The sequence below is a fragment of the Crinia signifera genome, chromosome 19 (genome assembly GCF_055691185.1).
Source record: "Crinia signifera chromosome 19, ASM5569118v1, whole genome shotgun sequence".
Taxonomy (NCBI): domain Eukaryota; kingdom Metazoa; phylum Chordata; class Amphibia; order Anura; family Myobatrachidae; genus Crinia; species Crinia signifera.
The window spans coordinates 138,943,531-138,964,510 of record NC_139226.1 but is presented as its reverse complement, the minus strand read 5'-3'; the positions used below and the strand labels follow the sequence as shown (position 1 = coordinate 138,964,510).

Genomic DNA, 20,980 nt, shown 5'->3' with positions numbered 1-20,980 from the left:
AGGCTTCAATGTTAAAAAATATTTTAACATTGAAATCGTGTCGGGAAAGGTAAAATATCGGGGGCATCGCGTCGGTCGGGACCATTAACATTGGTCCCGACGCGATGCCCCCGATTTTTCCATAGGCTTCAATGTTAAAATATTTTTTGACATTGAAATCGTGAGAAAATGTGAAAAATGTGAAATGGGCCAATATGACCCATTTCACATTATAGATGTCCCCGTCGTCACCCCACGATAGACGCCAACCCGAAGCGTGGCGAGCGCAGCGATGCGCGTCCTCCGACCGTTTCATTCCCCTACTATCCACGTCGGCGTGTCGTTGAGAATAGAATAGTGTGGCGAGCGCAGCGAGCCACCGAGCCCGAAGCGTGGCGAGCGGACGCGTATAACTTCACAGGTATACGCGTGCGCTCGCCACGCTTCGGGCTCGGTGGCTCGCCACACTATTCTATTCTCAACTCCACGCCGACGTGGATAGTAGGGGAATGAAAAGGTCGGAGGACGCGCACCGCCGCCCCACGCGGGCTCGCTGCGCTCGCCACGCTTCGGGTTGGCGTCTATCGTGGGGTGGGGTTTACGCCGTTAAATTTGGGGGGGGGGGGGGGGGGTTGGGAATATTTTACATTGAATCCAATGTAAAATCGGGTCCCAGGGACCCGATTTACATTTCATTCAATCAAAAAATCGGGTCGAAAATCGGTCGGTTGCGTCGATCGCATCGCATGCGACCAAATCGCATGCGATGCGATCGACCCGATTTTTCCGACACGACCACCCCGATGTAAATCGGTGTGGCCGTGCTAGGAAACAAGTACCAAAACTCATTATTAGGACAACCACCAGAACCTGCTCTGGCATCCTTGCCATACCCGCCATTGGAAGTTTCCGTTTACCTTAGTCAGTAATTCCCTTGCGACGCGCCTGTGTGGTCATGCAGCATCAGGAGCCGCTGCGCATTTCGTGTGTGATGATTCGCTTCAGTTGCAGAATCTAATTACACATTGGTCGCTGTAAACTGCGGATATATGGACCTCATGTAGCCAATAGTCTCTCCACATTTAGATTGTAAGCCCACTTGAGCAGAGACATCTTTGTGTTGCATATCGTTGTGTCATTGGTTTACGCCATGATACCCTGAATGTGCAACACCGCATAATAGATCAGCACTTTATAAATAATATGTGGCTGTAAGTCCTAAGGGACCGATTAGGATTTGGAAGTAAAGCTTAATAAAACTCAGTAACGCTGAATCTGTACTAAAAACATTTATATTGGTTTCTGTGCAGGGTAAATAACGGCTGCGTTTGTATGTAGCCTGCACACAGCTTTATTCTTACGCTGGGTCCACTACACACTAGACCAGCGGTAGCCAAATCCAGTCCTCGAGAGCTACCAACAGTTCACATTTCCCAGACAATCTGCTGCTGCACAGGTGCGCTCATTACTCACTGACACATTATAAATGATCCACAGGTGGAGCTAATTACTTCACTTTTGGTTCTGTGAGGAGATCTGGAAAACATGCACTGTTGGTAGTTCTCATGGACTGGAGTTGGCTATAATTTTAAGTGATTTTACTGATTCGGATGTGTTAGAAGAACACACCATACAAATCGCCCAGTGTGTACGCACTATTTCGGTAACGATGGGCACTCCCACACATCATCAGCGACATCCTCCAGTTAGGTCCCAGCAGTGGCGATGTCCCAGTGGGTACACATTGGCTAATGTCTACTAAGCTTTACACTGCAATTTAGATCTCAGTCTGAACACACCTCCTCCAAATCTAACTCTGCACATGTTACATCTGCCCCCCTGCAGTGCAGCTTGGTGTTACACAGGTGGTGTACAGTTATCACCATGGGGCTTAAGTAATATCCTGCAAAATGCAGGAAGTCCGGTGAGTATATCCAGGTTTTTAAAGTGCCAATCATTTCTTTGTCATCTGGTTTTTCCCTTGTAAATGATTGCTGCTTTAAAAATACACACTTGCCAAAATCCCCACACGGCGCAGGCTCTGCCATATTCACCCATATATCCCAGGGAACATAAGAGTGCTCTTATTTCAAGAAAAACAGACATTCCAAATGATTCTTTTTATTGTCAAGTGCTACAGCAGACATGCGCGTTACAACAAGCTTAAATTAAATACATCATAAAAAACAAACCAACTTATTTTACACTTTCCCGTAATACACAGAACTAGAACTTCCTACAAAATAAAGTGCAGAATCGCCTAACATCGCTGGAGCTGGCGCCCACAGCGTCTCCATTCAAGTACATAACATTTGGCAAGCGTTTGAGTGGTTACATGAAGGAAGATGGCGCCCTCTACTGTCACATCAGCTAAATGCAGCGTCGTTTCACAATCCTATACAGTATACAGTATGTCAGCATGTATTACTTAAAGGGCAATAGCCACCTCTGGGTGATTGTAATGCAATGCCTTATACAGGTTCTCCTTGAAGTAAATAGTGTTCATACTTGTAAATGCCCTTCAGCCAGGTCTTTATACTATCGGCTAGATAGGATTACACATTACCTTCCCATGCTGCAGGATGGTACATGATCACAAAACCATGCATTTCAGGCTGACCAGTACATAACGTCAAGGCTCTCATGTCATACACTGACGCAGAGCGGTGACGCTTCAGAAAGAGACTATACATCCTTATCTAAACTGAGCTATATGGGGGGTTCCAGGAGTCCGTATTAGGGTCTCCTAACAACTACTCTGACCTAAACCCTAACACTTAGTAACCTAACAGTAATCCCGGATTACATGCACAGTGCGCGAACAGGACGGGGGACCCTGCACGCGGTGTCCTCTGTGTAATAACCAGCTCCCAGCTGTGTCTCACAGCTCTGACCTGAACCCTAACAGTAATCCCGGATTACATGCACAGTGCGCGAACAGGACGGGGGACCCTGCACGTGGTGTCCACGGTGTAATAACCAGCTCCCTGCTGTGTCTCACAGCTCTGACCTGAACCCTAACAGTAATCCCGGATTACATGCACAGTGCGCGAACAGGACGGGGGGCCCTGCACGTGGTGTCGTCTGTGTAATAACCAGCTCCCTGCTGTGTCTCACAGCTCTGACCTGAACCCTAACAGTAATCCTGGATTACATGCACAGTGCGCGAACAGGACGGGGGACCCTGCACGTGGTGTCGTCTGTGTAATAACCAGCTCCCAGCTGTGTCTCACAGCTCTGACCTGAACCCTAACAGTAATCCCGGATTACATGCACAGTGCGCGAACAGGACGGGGGACCCTGCACGTGGTGTCGTCTGTGTAATAACCAGCTCCCAGCTGTGTCTCACAGCTCTGACCTGAACCCTAACAGTAATCCCGGATTACATGCACAGTGCGCGAACAGGACGGGGGACCCTGCACGTGGTGTCGTCTGTGTAATAACCAGCTCCCAGCTGTGTCTCACAGCTCAGACCGGCTGCTTCCTACACCCATGCCAGGCTGCTCTATTGTAGCACATGGGGATGTCAGTGGTTATAGATCCTGTATTAGGTGACAGGAATGTCGCCATCTTCTGTTCTGGAACAGAAACCTTCACCATAAAAAGTAGCATTCATTCTAGCATCCTGCATCATCCACACCCTGTGCAGTGTCTCTTCCCTGCCTGGGGTGGCACTCTCTGCAGTGGTGCTTCTAGCACAATGGGTTCTGTATTTCAGCACGGATATGCAGACTGGCCTGTGCTAGAAGAGAGCGACACCCCAGGCAGGAAAAAGGAAGTACATGGGGTTTTGCCAGATGCAGGGTGCTAGAATGACCACGAATAAGGTTGTGTTTGCCATTTCTTATGCTGCCCATACACCGGATGATTGGGGGGCAATAGGTTGGGTCTGTTAGGTCATCGTCTCACCAGACATATACAGACCCCCAATCTGCAGCCACGTACATGGAGCATACAGTAAGCAGCCAGTAAGGTGTACAATGGACAAGCTGGTGGTGGTGAGCAGGTCAGCCAGTGTAAGCACCGTTATCCAGGACCACATAATGTACGGCAATAGCCACCAGCTGTGTATTAGGTCACATGACCACATAATATACAGCAATAGCCACCAGCTGTGTATTAGGTCACATGACCACATAATGTACGGCAATAGCCACCAGCTGTGTATTAGGTCACATGACCACATAATGTACAGCAATAGCCACCAGCTGTGTATTAGGTCACATGACCACATAATGTACAGCAATAGCCACCAGCTGTGTATTAGGTCACATGACCACATAAGAGTGTGATGCAGGAAGGCATAATGTGGTCACATGACACCTTGTAGGCTGATCTAAGGCAACCTGCAGCACTGGCACAGACTGGGGGCACCACCATCCCCTCCATCATGCCTTAGGGAAGTACGTAGCTCCCAGCCAGTGGGCACAACATGGCCGCCTCCTCTGGTCCAGTCAGGGATAAATGTAACCGATGGACACAGAACCATAACTCTTACCATGCTAAACCAGAATCCCACCACACCCACGTCACCCCAGAACAACACAAGAGGACAGCATAAAACTGATGTCCTAATCTCACCAGCCAAAGCAGTGATCTCCCAGAACCCTCGCTGCCTTCCCATCATGCCTTGCGAGTGCAGCGCACAGCACAGCACAAGGTATGTGCGCAGTGAGTCAGCAGTGATCACACATGACAAAGTCCCTCACACCCACCATACCATGTACTCGGTGCTGTATAAGGTAGGACAGGAGGATTTCGGAAAGCGGAAGAGTATAAAGAAAGAGGTGACTGAGAAATTTGCCATCGCTGGTGTTTCGTGGACGCGGCGACATCAGCTCTGCTCCAGGTACTGGTGGGTGAACATATTGAGCTCGCTGTCCAGCCAGCCGGCTTTATTCCTGCAGGAAAGGGGAGTAATTACTAACTGTGCAGCATCAGGTGGTGGATTGTACAGACAAGGTACATGACCAGCGGTTGGGTTGGCAGCGGTCAAAATACTGATGCAGGCATTCCGATAGGGGTCAGGTAAGTATACTTACCTAACACCCCCCCCCCCCCCCCCCCCGCAGCCTCCTCCCTAGTAGTGCCTAACCTTAACCCACAAATCCCATTGGCTAAGCCTAACCCCTCCCCCTAGCTTACCCGGCCTCACCCTAGCCCGCCCAAGCAGTCATGATTTGGTAGTCGGGATGCTGAACAGCCTGAAGGAGGTGTAACAAGAGTCCCGGTGTGTGGTGATTAGTATCCCCTACGCCCCAGCAGCAGGAGAACGCTGAACTGGGTCACCAGCTTCTACCCCGCACTGGCAGAGTCCCGGTGTGTAGTGAATAGTATCCCCTACGCCCCAGCAGTAGGAGAACGCTGAACTGGGTCACCAGGTTCTACCCCGCACTGGCAGAGTCCCGGTGTGTAGTGATTAGTATTCCCTACGCCCCAGCAGTAGGAGAACGCTGAACTGGGTCACCAGGTTCTAGCCCGCACTGGCAGAGTCCCGGTGTGTAGTGATTAGTATCCCCTACGCCCCAGCAGTAGGAGAACGCTGAACTGGGTCACCAGGTTCTAGCCCGCACTGGCAGAGTCCCGGTGTGTAGTGATTAGTATCCCCTACGCCCCAGCAGCAGGAGAACGCTGAACTGGGTCACCAGGTTCTACCCCGCACTGGCAGAGTCCCGGTGTGTAGTGATTAGTATCTCCTACGCCCCAGCAGGAGAACGCTGAACTGGGTCACCAGGTTCTAGTCCGCACTGGCAGAGTCCCGGTGTGTAGTGATTAGTATCCCCTATGCCCCAGCAGCAGGAGAACGCTGAACTGGGTCACCAGGTTCTAGCCCGCACTGGCAGAGTCCCACCTGACATTCCGGACTTTGGGAAGCACCACTTACCTCAGCAGTTTCGCCCTGCTCTGCAGATTGTCCAAGGTTTCGATCTTCTTATTTAGAGCGGTGATGGCCTGCTCTAGGTTCTCTCGCGTCACATCGACCTGCTGACACAAGTGCGCAAATGTCCCGGAGAGTTCCCTGCAGGCGCGACGAGGAGAGAGTCAGATAAGCCAAGAATACTTAACGCATCTCATTAACGCACTTGAGGCAGATCTCTCACTCCAAGGCATCATACATTTCCCCCTTGATCAGAGATGAATTTTAGGTCCTAATGCCCAGTGTAACAGGATCTTTCACCCAGATTCGCTGACTGGAATCATTATACCGGGCATTGCAACCACACTGTAATTATACCGGGGTCCTGAAATGCAACTTGTGCCTGAAATCACCTGGAAAGTCTCAGAAACACACTGCTGCTACAGGGTCTGAACATCTGCATCAGCTAAATGTGTCCATGGACTGCTGACTGTTTCTATGGTTACAGCTATGGCTCACACAGGTAATAGGTCAGCTGTGGTTTGTGTAACAGGAGGGTTAGATACTAGCATACAGATTATAGTACACACAACATTTACATACACAGCTGGGCCAAGTGGTCAGTGTCTGCGTATGGCGCACGTACTACCAGGATGAAATGGATCCATGCAGACAGCATCGTACTGTTACACTTGGTAAGGTGGGCCAGGAAGGGCTGACTCACAGTTGCACTTGGTAAGGCATGCAGGCTAATAGCTGGGCCGGGACTCACTGTTGCACTTGGTAAGGCATGCAGGCTAATAGCTGGGCCGGGACTCACTGTTGCATTTGGTAAGGCATGCAGGCTAATAGCTGGGACGGGACTCACTGTTGCACTTGGTAAGGCATGCAGGCTAATAGCTGGGACGGGACTCACTGTTGCACTTGGTAAGGCATGCAGGCTAATAGCTGGGCCGGGACTCACTGTTGCACTTGGTAAGGCATGCAGGCTAATAGCTGGGCCGGGACTCACTGTTGCACTTGGTAAGGCATGCAGGCTAATAGCTGGGCCGGGACTCACTTTTGCACTTGGTAAGACATGCAGGCTAATAGCTGGGCCGGGACTCACTGTTGCACTTGGTAAGGCATGCAGGCTAATAGCTGGGCCGGGACTCACTGTTGCACTTGGAAAGGCATGCAGGCTAATAGCTGGGCCGGGACTCACTGTTGCACTTGGTAAGGCATGCAGGCTAATAGCTGGGCCGGGACTCACTGTTGCACTTGGTAAGGCATGCAGGCTAATAGCTGGGCCGGGACTCACTGTTGCACTTGGTAAGGCATGCAGGCTAATAGCTGGGCCGGGACTCACTTTTGCACTTGGTAAGACATGCAGGCTAATAGCTGGGCCGGGACTCACTGTTGCACTTGGTAAGGCATGCAGGCTAATAGCTGGGCCGGGACTCACTGTTGCACTTGGTAAGGCATGCAGGCTAATAGCTGGGCCGGGACTCACTGTTGCACTTGGAAAGGCATGCAGGCTAATAGCTGGGCCGGGACTCACTGTTGCACTTGGTAAGGCATGCAGGCTAATAGCTGGGCCGGGACTCACTGTTGCACTTGGTAAGGCATGCAGGCTAATAGCTGGGCCAGGACTCACTGATGCACTTGGTAAGACATGCAGGCTAATAGCTGGGCCGGGACTCACTGTTGCACTTGGTAAGACATGCAGGCTAATAGCTGGGCCGGGACTCACTGTTGCACTTGGTGGCTACAGTTGGATCCGGTGTAGCTGACAATAAGCTGCAGTTTCTCAGCGGCGTAGTCCACGAACTGCCGCTTGAAGGCTCTCTCCTTGGCTTTTGTAGTCCAGGTGAGGCGCTCGTACACGTACAGAAGCCCATATAGACCAAAAGATAAGGCAATAAGACGCCAGCCCACAGCCTTCCAGACCTAGAACAGCAGAAGGAGAATGAAGAGGGCAGAAATGCTGGACCATACATGAGGCGTGTGGAGAAACTGATAGGCAGGACATTCTGATCTGCAGTCATAAAGCTTGGCCACTGTGCTGGCAATCTAGGAGGTAGGAACACGATAGACACAGGTGACAGGCATTGTGGAACCCGCACTTACCACGCCTCCCACCACCAGAATGCCCATGGATGTTCGAGACGTCAATGAGGCCAACCCTGTCACCATGGAAACCATGAGCTCCTCCTGGGTCATAGCACCCTGCTGCATAGGAGGCATGCTGGGGTTCACCGGGGTGAGTGGCATTGTACGAGGGACCTGAAAGACAATGCACTGAACTAAGGACTGGTAGCGCCTCAGAGAGATGACGGCTATAAATGGTGCCGCGTTCTTCCTTTCTTTACGCACCTGGTCACTGTATCCAATCAGAGCCCTGCGCCCATTTTTGGGTCCCAGGAACCTATTGACGAGCATCGTCCACCCGAGGGAGAAGTGGAACTGGATGTCCTCCTGGAAGTCGGCGCAGAGTTTGTCACAGCTGAGGTCGTAGCTCAAACTGAAGCTCTGCCGGGGAACCAACAGATCAATCTGGGCCCGTGCAGAGGACGGGAGGAGAGGTAGCAGCCCATCTACACAGAGAGGGGGGAAGAGAAGGCACACAATGAGACCTGCACCCAATCCTAGCAACATTAACAACAGACCAGTCTGGACCCGTGCAGAGGACGGGAGGAGAGGTAGCAGCCCATCTACACAGAGAGGGGGGAAGAGAAGGCACACAATGAGACCTGCACCCAATCCCAGCAACATTAACAACAGACCAGTCTGAGCCCGTGCAGAGGACGGGAGGAGAGGTAACAGCCCATCTACACAGAGAGGGGGGAAGAGAAGGCACACAATGAGACCTGCACCCAATCCCAGCAACATTAACAACAGACCAGTCTGAGCCCGTGCAGAGGACGGGATGAGAGGTAGCAGCTCATCTACACAGAGAGGGGGAAGAGAAGGCACACAATGAGACCTGCACCCAATCCCAGCAACATTAACAACAGACCAGTCTGAGCCCGTGCAGAGGACGGGAGGAGAGGTAGCAGCCCATCTACACAGAGGGGGGGAAGAGAAGGCACACAATGAGACCTGCACCCAATCCTAGCAACATTAACAACAGACCAGTCTGGACCCGTGCAGAGGACGGGAGGAGAGGTAACAGCCCATCTACACAGAGGGGGGAAGAGAAGGCACACAATGAGACCTGCACCCAATCCCAGCAACATTAACAGCAGACCAGTCTGGGTCATGCAGCATTAAGGAGGGATCAGGGTGCCCAATACATGCCCCTTTAACACAAAGAAAAAGGTGCATGCAGCTGGCACTGAGACAGGAGAAGCAGGTAAGGGGTCATAATATAAGTTCATCCGCTGACCGATCATCTCCTGCTGCGTGGTCTGCAGGGACACAGAGATGGTGTTGGAGCAGCGATCAGACAGGTTCCGGCCCAGCCCCTCCTCTATGTGGCGATGGAGTTCCTGCAGGAACAGAACAGGGACTATGAGGACACAACACAGGAATCCCGGACTCGTCCTCATAGCTTCTGTAGGGTGCTCACATTTTTATAGACTTTAAGAACAACTTGAGAAGGATGAAAATCCAGCTGGAACTCGTCTACCAGCACAGACAGACGCCGGATTTCCTCCGCCATGGCGTTAGACACCTGCAATATCCACAGACAGGCCGCACGTTAGACTACGGAAGACACCGCAGGGCAAACAACCGGATTACAATCATACAATGTCAATGCATGTATGTGACGGCCCAGCTATAACCTGCGGTGCAATATGCATGTGACGGCTCCGTATAACACCCGGTGTGATATGTATGTGACGGCCCTGTATAACACCCGGTGTGATATGCATGTGACGGCTCCGTATAACACCCGGTGTGATATGTATGTGACGGCCCTGTATAACACCCGGTGTGATATGTATGTGACGGCCCTGTATAACACCCGGTGTGATATGTATGTGACGGCCCTGTATAACACCCGGTGTGATATGTATGTGACGGCCCTGTATAACACCCGGTGTGATACGTATGTGACGGCCCAGCTATAACCTGCGGTGCAATATGCATGTGACGGCTCCGTATAACACCCGGTGTGATATGTATGTGACGGCCCTGTATAACACCCGGTGTGATATGTATGTGACGGCCCTGTATAACACCCGGTGTGATACGTATGTGACGGCCCAGCTATAACCTGCGGTGCAATATGCATGTGACGGCTCCGTATAACACCCGGTGTGATATGTATGTGACGGCCCTGTATAACACCCGGTGTGATATGCATGTGACGGCTCCGTATAACACCCGGTGTGATATGTATGTGACGGCCCTGTATAACACCCGGTGTGATATGTATGTGACGGCCCTGTATAACACCCGGTGTGACACGTATGTGACGGCCCAGCTATAACCTGCGGTGCAATATGCATGTGACGGCTCCGTATAACACCCGGTGTGATATGTATGTGACGGCCCTGTATAACACCCGGTGTGATATGTATGTGACGGCCCTGTATAACACCCGGTGTGATACGTATGTGACGGCCCCGTATAACACCCGGTGTGATATGTACGTGACGGCCCCGTATAACACCCGGTGTGATACGTATGTGACGGCCCCGTATAACACCCGGTGTGACGGCCCTGTATAACACCCGGTGTGACGGCCCCATATAACACCCGGTGTGATACGTATGTGACGGCCCCGTATAACACCCGGTGTGATACGTATGTGACGGCCCCATATAACACCCGGTGTGATACGTATGTGACGGCCCCGTATAACACCCGGTGTGATACGTATGTGACGGCCCTGTATAACACCCGGTGTGACGGCCCTGTATAACACCCGGTGTGACGGCCCTGTATAACACCCGGTGTGATACGTATGTGACGGCCCTGTATTAACACCCGGTGTGATACGTATGTGACGGCCCTGTATAACACCCGGTGTGATACGTATGTGACGGCCCTGTATAACACCCAGTGTGACGGCCCCGTATAACACCCGGTGTGACGGCCCCGTATAACACCCGGTGTGACGGCCCCGTATAACACCCGGTGTGACGGCCCCGTATAACACCCGGTGTGACGGCCCCGTATAACACCCGGTGTGACGGCCCCGTATAACACCCGGTGTGACGGCCCCGTATAACACCCGGTGTGACGGCCCCGTATAACACCCGGTGTGACGGCCCCGTATAACACCCGGTGTGACGGCCCCGTATAACACCCGGTGTGATACGTATGTGACGGCCCTGTATAACACCCGGTGTGATACGTATGTGACGGCCCTGTATAACACCCAGTGTGATACGTATGTGACGGCCCTGTATAACACCCGGTGTGATACGTATGTGACGGCCCTGTATAACACCCAGTGTGACGGCCCCGTATAACACCCGGTGTGACGGCCCCGTATAACACCCGGTGTGACGGCCCCGTATAACACCCGGTGTGATACGTATGTGACGGCCCCGTATAACACCCGGTGTGATACGTATGTGACGGCCCCGTATAACACCCGGTGTGATACGTATGTGACGGCCCCGTATAACACCCGGTGTGATACGTATGTGACGGCCCCGTATAACACCCGGTGTGATACGTATGTGACGGCCCTGTATAACACCCGGTGTGATGCGTATGTGACGGCCCCGTATAACACCCGGTGTGATACGTATGTGACGGCCCTGTATAACACCCGGTGTGACGGCCCTGTATAACACCTGGTGTGATATGTATGTGACGGCCCTGTATAACACCCGGTGTGATACGTATGTGACGGCCCTGTATAACACCCGGTGTGATATGTATGTGACTGATCTGTATAACACCCGGTGTGACGGCCCTGTATAACACCCGGTGTGATATGTATGTGGCGGCCCTGTATAACACCCAGTGTGATATGTATGTGGCGGCCCTGTATAACACCCAGTGTGATATGTATGTGACGGCCCTGTATAACACCCGGTGTGATATGTATGTGACTGCTCTGTATAACACCCGGTGTGACGGCCCTGTATAACACCCGGTGTGATATGTATGTGGCGGCCCTGTATAACACCCAGTGTGATATGTATGTGGCGGCCCTGTATAACACCCAGTGTGATATGTATGTGACGGCTCCGTATAACACCCGGTGTGATATGTATGTGACAGCCCTGTATAACACCCGGTGTGATATGTATGTGACGGCTCCGTATAACACCCGGTGTGATATGTATGTGACGGCCCTGTATAACACCCGGTGTGATATGTATGTGACAGCCCTGTATAACACCCGGTGTGATATGTATGTGACTGCTCTGTATAACACCCGGTGTGACAGCCCTGTATAACACCCGGTGTGACGGCCCTGTATAACACCCGGTGTGATATGTATGTGGCGGCCCTGTATAACACCCAGTGTGATATGTATGTGGCGGCCCTGTATAACACCCAGTGTGATATGTATGTGACGGCCCTGTATAACACCCGGTGTGATATGTATGTGACGGCCCTGTATAACACCCGGTGTGATATGTATGTGACTGCTCTGTATAACACCCGGTGTGACGGCCCCGTATAACACCCGGTGTGATACGTATGTGACGGCCCCGTATAACACCCGGTGTGATACGTATGTGACGGCCCTGTATAACACCCGGTGTGATACGTATGTGACGGCCCCGTATAACACCCGGTGTGATACGTATGTGACGGCCCCGTATAACACCCGGTGTGACAGCCCCGTATAACACCCGGTGTGATACGTATGTGACAGCCCTGTATAACACCCGGTGTGATACGTATGTGACGGCCCTGTATAACACCCGGTGTGATACGTATGTGACGGCTCTGTATAACACCCGGTGTGACGGCCCTGTATAACACCCGGTGTGATACGTATGTGACGGCCCTGTATAACACCCGGTGTGATACGTATGTGACGGCCCTGTATAACACCCGGTGTGATACGTATGTGACGGCTCTGTATAACACCCGGTGTGACGGCCCTGTATAACACCCGGTGTGATACGTATGTGACGGCCCTGTATAACACCCGGTGTGATACGTATGTGACGGCCCTGTATAACACCCGGTGTGATACGTATGTGACGGCCCTGTATAACACCCGGTGTGATACGTATGTGACGGCCCTGTATAACACCCGGTGTGATGCGTATGTGACGGCCCTGTATAACACCCGGTGTGATACGTATGTGACGGCCCTGTATAACACCCGGTGTGATACGTATGTGACGGCCCTGTATAACACCCGGTGTGATGCGTATGTGACGGCCCCGTATAACACCCGGTGTGACGGCCCTGTATAACACCCGGTGTGACGGCCCTGTATAACACCCGGTGTGATATGTATGTGACGGCCCTGTATAACACCCGGTGTGATATGTATGTGACGGCCCTGTATAACACCCGGTGTGATATGTATGTGACGGCCCTGTATAACACCCGGTGTGATATGTATGTGACGGCCCTGTATAACACCCGGTGTGATACGTATGTGACGGCCCTGTATAACACCCGGTGTGATACGTATGTGACGGCCCTGTATAACACCCGGTGTGATACGTATGTGACGGCCCTGTATAACACCCGGTGTGATGCGTATGTGACGGCCCCGTATAACACCCGGTGTGATACGTATGTGACGGCCCTGTATAACACCCGGTGTGACGGCCCTGTATAACACCTGGTGTGATATGTATGTGAGGGCCCTGTATAACACCCGGTGTGATATGTATGTGACGGCCCTGTATAACACCTGGTGTGATATGTATGTGAGGGCCCTGTATAACACCCGGTGTGATACGTATGTGACGGCCCTGTATAACACCCGGTGTGATATGTATGTGACTGCTCTGTATAACACCCGGTGTGACGGCCCTGTATAACACCCGGTGTGACGGCCCTGTATAACACCCGGTGTGATATGTATGTGGCGGCCCTGTATAACACCCAGTGTGATATGTATGTGGCGGCCCTGTATATCACCCAGTGTGATATGTATGTGACGGCCCTGTATAACACCCGGTGTGATATGTATGTGACTGCTCTGTATAACACCCGGTGTGACGGCCCTGTATAACACCCGGTGTGACGGCCCCGTATAACACCCGGTGTGACGGCCCTGTATAACACCCGGTGTGATATGTATGTGGCGGCCCTGTATAACACCCGGTGTGATATGTATGTGGAGGCCCTGTATAACACCCAGTGTAATATGTATGTGACGGCCCTGTATAACACCCGGTGTGACGGCCCTGTATAACACCCGGTGTGATATGTATGTGACGGCCCTGTATAACACCCGGTGTGATATGTATGTGACGGCCCTGTATAACACCCGGTGTGATATGTATGTGACGGCCCCGTATAACACCCGGTGTGATATGTATGTGACGGCCCTGTATAACACCCGGTGTGATATGTATGTGACGGCCCTGTATAACACCCGGTGTGATATGTATGTGACGGCCCTGTATAACACCCGGTGTGATATGTATGTGACGGCCCTGTATAACACCCGGTGTGATATGTATGTGACGGCCCTGTATAACACCCGGTGTGATATGTATGTGACGGCCCTGTATAACACCCGGTGTGATATGTATGTGACGGCCCTGTATAACACCCGGTGTGATATGTATGTGACGGCCCTGTATAACACCCGGTGTGATATGTATGTGACGGCCCTGTATAACACCCGGTGTGATATGTATGTGGCGGCCCTGTATAACACCCGGTGTGATATGTATGTGGAGGCCCTGTATAACACCCAGTGTAATATGTATGTGACGGCCCTGTATAACACCCGGTGTGACGGCCCTGTATAACACCCGGTGTGATATGTATGTGACGGCCCTGTATAACACCCGGTGTGATATGTATGTGACGGCCCCGTATAACACCCGGTGTGATATGTATGTGACGGCCCCGTATAACACCCGGTGTGATATGTATGTGACGGCCCCGTATAACACCCGGTGTGATATGTATGTGACGGCCCCGTATAACACCCGGTGTGATATGTATGTGACGGCCCTGTATAACACCCGGTGTGATATGTATGTGACGGCCCTGTATAACACCCGGTGTGATATGTATGTGACGGCCCCGTATAACACCCGGTGTGATATGTATGTGACGGCTCTGTATAACACCCGGTGTGATATGTATGTGACGGCCCCGTATAACACCCGGTGTGATATGTATGTGACGGCTCTGTATAACACCCGGTGTGATATGTATGTGGCGGCCCTGTATAACACCCAGTGTGATATGTATGTGACGGCCCTGTATAACACCCAGTGTGATATGTATGTGACGGCCCTGTATAACACCCGGTGTGATATGTATGTGACGGCCCTGTATAACACCCGGTGTGATATGTATGTGACGGCCCTGTATAACACCCGGTGTGATATGTATGTGACGGCCCTGTATAACACCCGGTGTGATATGTATGTGACGGCCCTGTATAACACCCGGTGTGATATGTATGTGACGGCCCTGTATAACACCCGGTGTGATATGTATGTGGCGGCCCTGTATAACACCCGGTGTGATATGTATGTGGAGGCCCTGTATAACACCCAGTGTAATATGTATGTGACGGCCCTGTATAACACCCGGTGTGACGGCCCTGTATAACACCCGGTGTGATATGTATGTGACGGCCCTGTATAACACCCGGTGTGATATGTATGTGACGGCCCCGTATAACACCCGGTGTGATATGTATGTGACGGCCCCGTATAACACCCGGTGTGATATGTATGTGACGGCCCCGTATAACACCCGGTGTGATATGTATGTGACGGCCCCGTATAACACCCGGTGTGATATGTATGTGACGGCCCTGTATAACACCCGGTGTGATATGTATGTGACGGCTCTGTATAACACCCGGTGTGATATGTATGTGACGGCCCTGTATAACACCCGGTGTGATATGTATGTGACGGCTCTGTATAACACCCGGTGTGATATGTATGTGACTGCTCTGTATAACACCCGGTGTGATATGTATGTGGCGGCCCTGTATAACACCCAGTGTGATATGTATGTGACGGCCCTGTATAACACCCGGTGTGATATGTATGTGACTGCTCTGTATAACACCTGGTGTGATGCGTATGTGACGGCCCCGTATAACACCCGGTGTGATACGTATGTGACGGCTCTGTATAACACCCGGTGTGATATGTATGTGACTGCTCTGTATAACACCTGGTGTGATGCGTATGTGACGGCCCAGCTAGAACACGCGGTAACAGACCCCAGACCCCCTTACCTGTCGCTCCACCTCATCTGTGATCTGCTTGATTTTCATCTTATAATCCTCGGTGAGTAGCTCCAGCTGCTTCTCTATGAAGTCCAGTCGGTCCTTGTACTCCTCGCGCTTCTCCAGACAGTAAACTCTGCAAACATTTACATACAGATTGTGTGACCATTCTAAGCGGCGCTGCTCCGATAGGACGCCAGGAGCGTACAGCACTCACCTCTGATCCTGGGCGGCCACGTGCAGGGACTCCATTATCTGCCGCAAGACATCCGCTATGTGCTTCGCTCTCATCGTGTGCTGCTCAAACTTGGTCTTTACCGCCGACTGCGAGATGCACTCCTGCCGGTATAAAGCAAACAGGGCGATTGTCTACAGTATCGCCACCCGCGGACTCCGATCTGGAACCGCCTGGTGCATCACCGCTTACCTCAAATCGTCTCTCAAAGTTCTGAAACTCAAACATCCTCACTTGGAAGCCTTCCGCTAACGCTCCGCCTGCAATGGGGCAGTAACCCGGGGAAACGCAGTTACAGAGAGGTGATGTTACTAAGACAACATACAGAGGTAAACATCCTTTCATACCAGTGCCAGGAGAACCATGATGTACATAAATTACATTTTTCAAACCATAGGGAACAGGACTGTTGCTGTAGACACAAACACATGAGGTTGATGGTGGCAGCACTTGTAGAAACCTCCAGCAACGATTGGGTAGGGGGGGGGGGGGGATTATTGTTCCTGCGTGCGATTGGGCACACCATACCTCCTTCTGGCATTCCTTGAGCTTTCTGGATCCTGGCGTTTAGCACCTCCTTGGCGGACACAAAGAATATGCGATCTCCGGCCTGGGTCCGGTCCAGTACTCCAAGCTCATCCACTAAGAAGCTGGTGCAGCGTTCCATGTGCTGGCGCCTCACCTGCAGGGACAGGGGGGGTTATGTGTGCCAAGATAACAACCACTAAGGCGGTTTATACAATATTATTCTGCTTCTTCACGTTTTTGTCCATTTGAGAAAGATTTTGTGATCCACTCTGAATCAGGCCTTATATACAATCTGTTATATTACTTCTCTACAGCTGCCAGGCAATGTGTATCCTCACCACGCACAGAACTAACTCACTACATCTAGTCACCTGCTGCCGGTTCCTTCAGTACGCCGCCCACGTCCCTGGTACTGGGGTCAGACGTGAGGCAGCTCAGAGGCACCGCCTCCCACGTCCCTAGTACTGGGGTCAGACGTGAGGCAGCTCAGAGGCACCGCCTCCCACGTCCCTAGTACTGGGGTCAGGCGTGAGGCAGCTCAGAGGCACCGCCTCCCACGTCCCTAGTACTGGGGTCAGGCGTGAGGCAGCTCAGAGGCCTCCCATGTCCTTAGTGTGGGGGCAGCCATTGTTCCCTGTTCATTCTTAGCTATGAAGAGCTCAGTATGTAACAGAAGGTAGTACAGCCTGCAGCATTCCCGCACAGACAGGTCTCATTTTCCAAGCATGGAACCGGTGCTTACCTAAATGTATCACAGGGATTCACCACTAATTTAATAGAATCCCATCAGGACTGTTCTAGTCTGTCCCCCAATACTGTGCTGCTCTCACCTCGTCCATGTATTCCGGCTCCGAGGCGGATGCATCCCATCGGTTGTTCAGGATGAAGATGTTTGGGCGAGACAGACGATCGTTCACCTTGTGGAAAAACTGCTTTTCCTGGGATACAAAAGAAGCAGGATTACGGGATGTATGGTACACAGAGCAGGGGCACCAGAGCCACGGACACTTACCGTCTGCATAAGGGTGGATTCAGAGTTGGCTACCAGCACAAACACATCAGCGTCCAGGCAGAACTTGTCTATCCAGCTGTCTAGCTCAGTGGTCACATCAATCCCGGGACTGCAAACACAGAACGGCTCATTACCCAACTATACCCAGGGCATTCCGATGGCACGCCAAGTACACATCGTACTGGGCAGTACCACAGCTCATCACCCAAATATACCCAGGGCATTCCGATGGCACGCCAAGCACACATTGTACCGGGCAGTACCACAGCTCATCACCCAACTGTACCCAGGGCATTCCGATGGCACGCCAAGCCCACATTGTACTGGGCAGTACCACAGCTCATCACCCAACTATACCCAGGGCATTCCGATAGCACGCCAAGCACACATTGTACCGGGCAGTACCACAGCTCATCACCAAAATATACCCAGGGCATTCCGATGGCACGCCAAGCACACATTGTACCGGGCAGTACCACAGCTCATCACCCAAATATACCCAGGGCATTCCGATGGCACGCCAAGTACACATTGTACCAGGCAGTACCACAGCTCATCACCCAAATATACCCAGGGCATTCCGATGGCACGCCAAGTACACACCCCGGACCGCCACACCCGGCCCATCTCCTTCCACCCTGGTGGCTTCCTGGTTCACTTATTTATTCTTTGCTCCGGGCAGGAAAGTATTTAGGGCTCATCCACACAAGCGGTCCTGGGCATCACAAATTAATGCAATTCCAGAATTCGGCCTCAGAAACAGCATGAGATTCATATCCAGGCCTGAGATGCCGCCAGTATAGGGGACACAGAAAGATGTAGCTAGGGGCCCTCACCTGTCCATCAGAACCAGGTCATCCTTCAAGAGATGGCACTTGGAATTCGGCCACATGACACTGACCAGGGAGCCGGAATCTAGTAGATCATCCTGGTGCAGCGCGTGTGCCAGCTGGTTTACCGTCTGAGGGTGGAAAGGACAGGACAGTAATGGAAAAACATAACACAACCGGGCCACAGAGGACGTGAAGCACATACACAACCACCACTGTACCACATTGGCGTCATCACACGCTCATACATGTCCGACACGTTCATCTCACCTGGCGTACGGAGAACATGATCTATATTTACCTTCACGTTCCTCTTCTCCTCTGATCCATCTGTCAGGAGATAGGCCTCACTCCCCTCCGTCCCTTCCACCCGCAGGAAGCAGTTAGTGGTGTGGCCAATACCAGAAGGCAGGACCTTGTCCCATAACATGGCATTAATGACCGAGCTTTTCCCATTGCTGGTCCTAGAACACAAAGATGGCACACAATTACTGAGTCCAGCACCCCCGTCATCCCCGCGGTTCTAGGATCACCTTCCCAGGGGCCGCCTGCTGCAGCTACTGACTGGAAAACAGAAAGGGCTGCAACAGTGAGACGATGACATACGACATCACCATCGTACAGTAGGTACCAGGACGGACGCTCTTACCTGCCAAAGAAGGCAACTTTCATATGGCGCCTCGCCAACACTTCACTGATGCCTTTAACATTGGTCAGATAGCCCTTCACTTCCAGTACCTGCTCCTCCGAGGCCACTGGGTCCAGCTCAGGATTCTGGTACGTTTCTAGACACAAAGACAAATGTAAGGTAACAGCTGGCGGCCATCTTGTCATCTGATCCAACAGGAGCACAGCCTATCAAATTACTGCGGCACCACAAATGGCTGCAGTGTAGAAGAACACAATATGGCTGCCACGGGTCAATACTGGGTTAGTGCCTAGGGCAGGGCTGGGCAATTGCGGCCCTCCAGATGTTAAGGAACTACACATCCCAAGATGCTTTGCATTAGTTTTGCTATGTGGCCATGCTGAAACTGATGCAAGGCATGCTGGGATCTGTAGTTCCTCAACATCTGGAGGGCCTCAATTGCCCAGCCGTGGCCTAGGGTGATGACACAATGGGCGAATCTGCGTTCTGCATACATAGGGACACGGGTGGGTGACACGGGCCCAGTTGGTGCCTTATGAAGGGACCTTCACATCGCTACACCAACAATGATAGGGAATAAGAATGGTTCTCTGCCCGTCTTACCCTCCAGGAAGCTGAAGCTCTCCTGGATGTAGGCGCCAAGCTGGTCAAAGATGCCATTGATCTTCTTCTTGGCAGTGACAAAGTGCTTCAGGGGGGAGGCGCTCACTTCCGCCATGTATCTCTTATCCTTCTTCGTGGAGACTTTAGATGTTGGTCGGGCAAACAGAAGGGACATCGCGCTGCAGAGAGAAGTGCGCGGAGTTACATTATACTGTACATTCCTGTAATATAACAGGACCAGGCGGCCCCACACAACGCAACCACAGCCTGTACGCAAAATGTTATATATATATATATATATATATATATATATATATATATATATATATATATATATATATATATATACACACACACATTCATGCATTTATATACAAATACACAAAACATATATAGATTCACATACATTCATATTCTCACACATACATACATACATACATACATACATACATATTCTCACACACACATACATACATACATACATACATACATACATACATACATACATACACACATTAGATTCTCTCGCACCCTCCTCCTTCCACTCTCCCGCCCTTCCTTCCTCCCCACCCCGGTCCCGTTACCTCAGGTACAGGAAGGGTCACCAGGCCGACATGCCAGTCAGTGCCAGGCAGCCTAGGTGGGTACTGGGACCAGGCAGCCACGCCCCCATCACCCTGACACCTGAACAGCAGACACTGAAGGGTACCGGAAGCTGTCTCCAGGCCACGCCCTGAGTTACCGGATTGGCTGTGTGAAAGGCAACGTGACGTCATGCCACTTATGTGTGAGCGATAGGGGAATATTACAGGTCCGGTGTGCTCCCAGGAACCATTATCCCGGAGTGTGAGGAGAGAGCCTGCTCTATGGTGGTCTCCGAGAAGATGGCCGCCGGCTTTCAGCTTTGGAGACACTTTTCTGCCGCACGTTTTGTTCTTGCGGTTTTACGTCTGGGGGTAATTTAAGGTGCATGGTGATGTCACCCCCTGG

The 20,980-nt window shown here is 51.8% G+C and overlaps 1 protein-coding gene across 1 annotated transcript; it reads right to left on the bottom strand.

The window, feature by feature from the left end:
- Positions 1 to 2,084: 2,084 nt before the first annotated feature.
- On the bottom strand, positions 2,085 to 20,745 carry MFN2 (mitofusin 2). Its single transcript, XM_083163506.1, has 18 exons — positions 20,575 to 20,745; positions 19,991 to 20,169; positions 19,388 to 19,523; positions 19,040 to 19,202; positions 18,745 to 18,869; positions 17,909 to 18,017; positions 17,727 to 17,834; positions 16,897 to 17,050; positions 16,561 to 16,628; positions 16,351 to 16,472; positions 16,143 to 16,269; positions 9,387 to 9,491; positions 9,204 to 9,306; positions 8,192 to 8,412; positions 7,946 to 8,101; positions 7,569 to 7,765; positions 5,864 to 5,998; positions 2,085 to 4,880 (listed from the first exon to the last, which is right to left on the bottom strand). Exons 2-18 carry the CDS (start codon positions 20,163 to 20,165, stop codon positions 4,814 to 4,816), a joined length of 2,271 nt encoding a protein of 756 aa, XP_083019632.1. The 5' UTR covers positions 20,166 to 20,169; positions 20,575 to 20,745; the 3' UTR covers positions 2,085 to 4,813.
- Positions 20,746 to 20,980: the final 235 nt, after the last annotated feature.

Excerpts from the sequence above, each read along its gene's own strand:
- MFN2 (XM_083163506.1), bottom strand. The coding sequence starts at position 20,165 with ATGTCCCTTCTGTTTGCCCGACCAACATCTAAAGTCTCCACGAAGAAG. Across the intron at positions 19,524-19,990 it reads GAGCTTCAGCTTCCTGGAGG|AAACGTACCAGAATCCTGAG; the intron begins GTAAGACGGGCA and ends CTTTGTGTCTAG. Across the intron at positions 16,629-16,896 it reads TCAAGGAATGCCAGAAGGAG|GCGGAGCGTTAGCGGAAGGC; the intron begins GTATGGTGTGCC and ends GCCCCATTGCAG.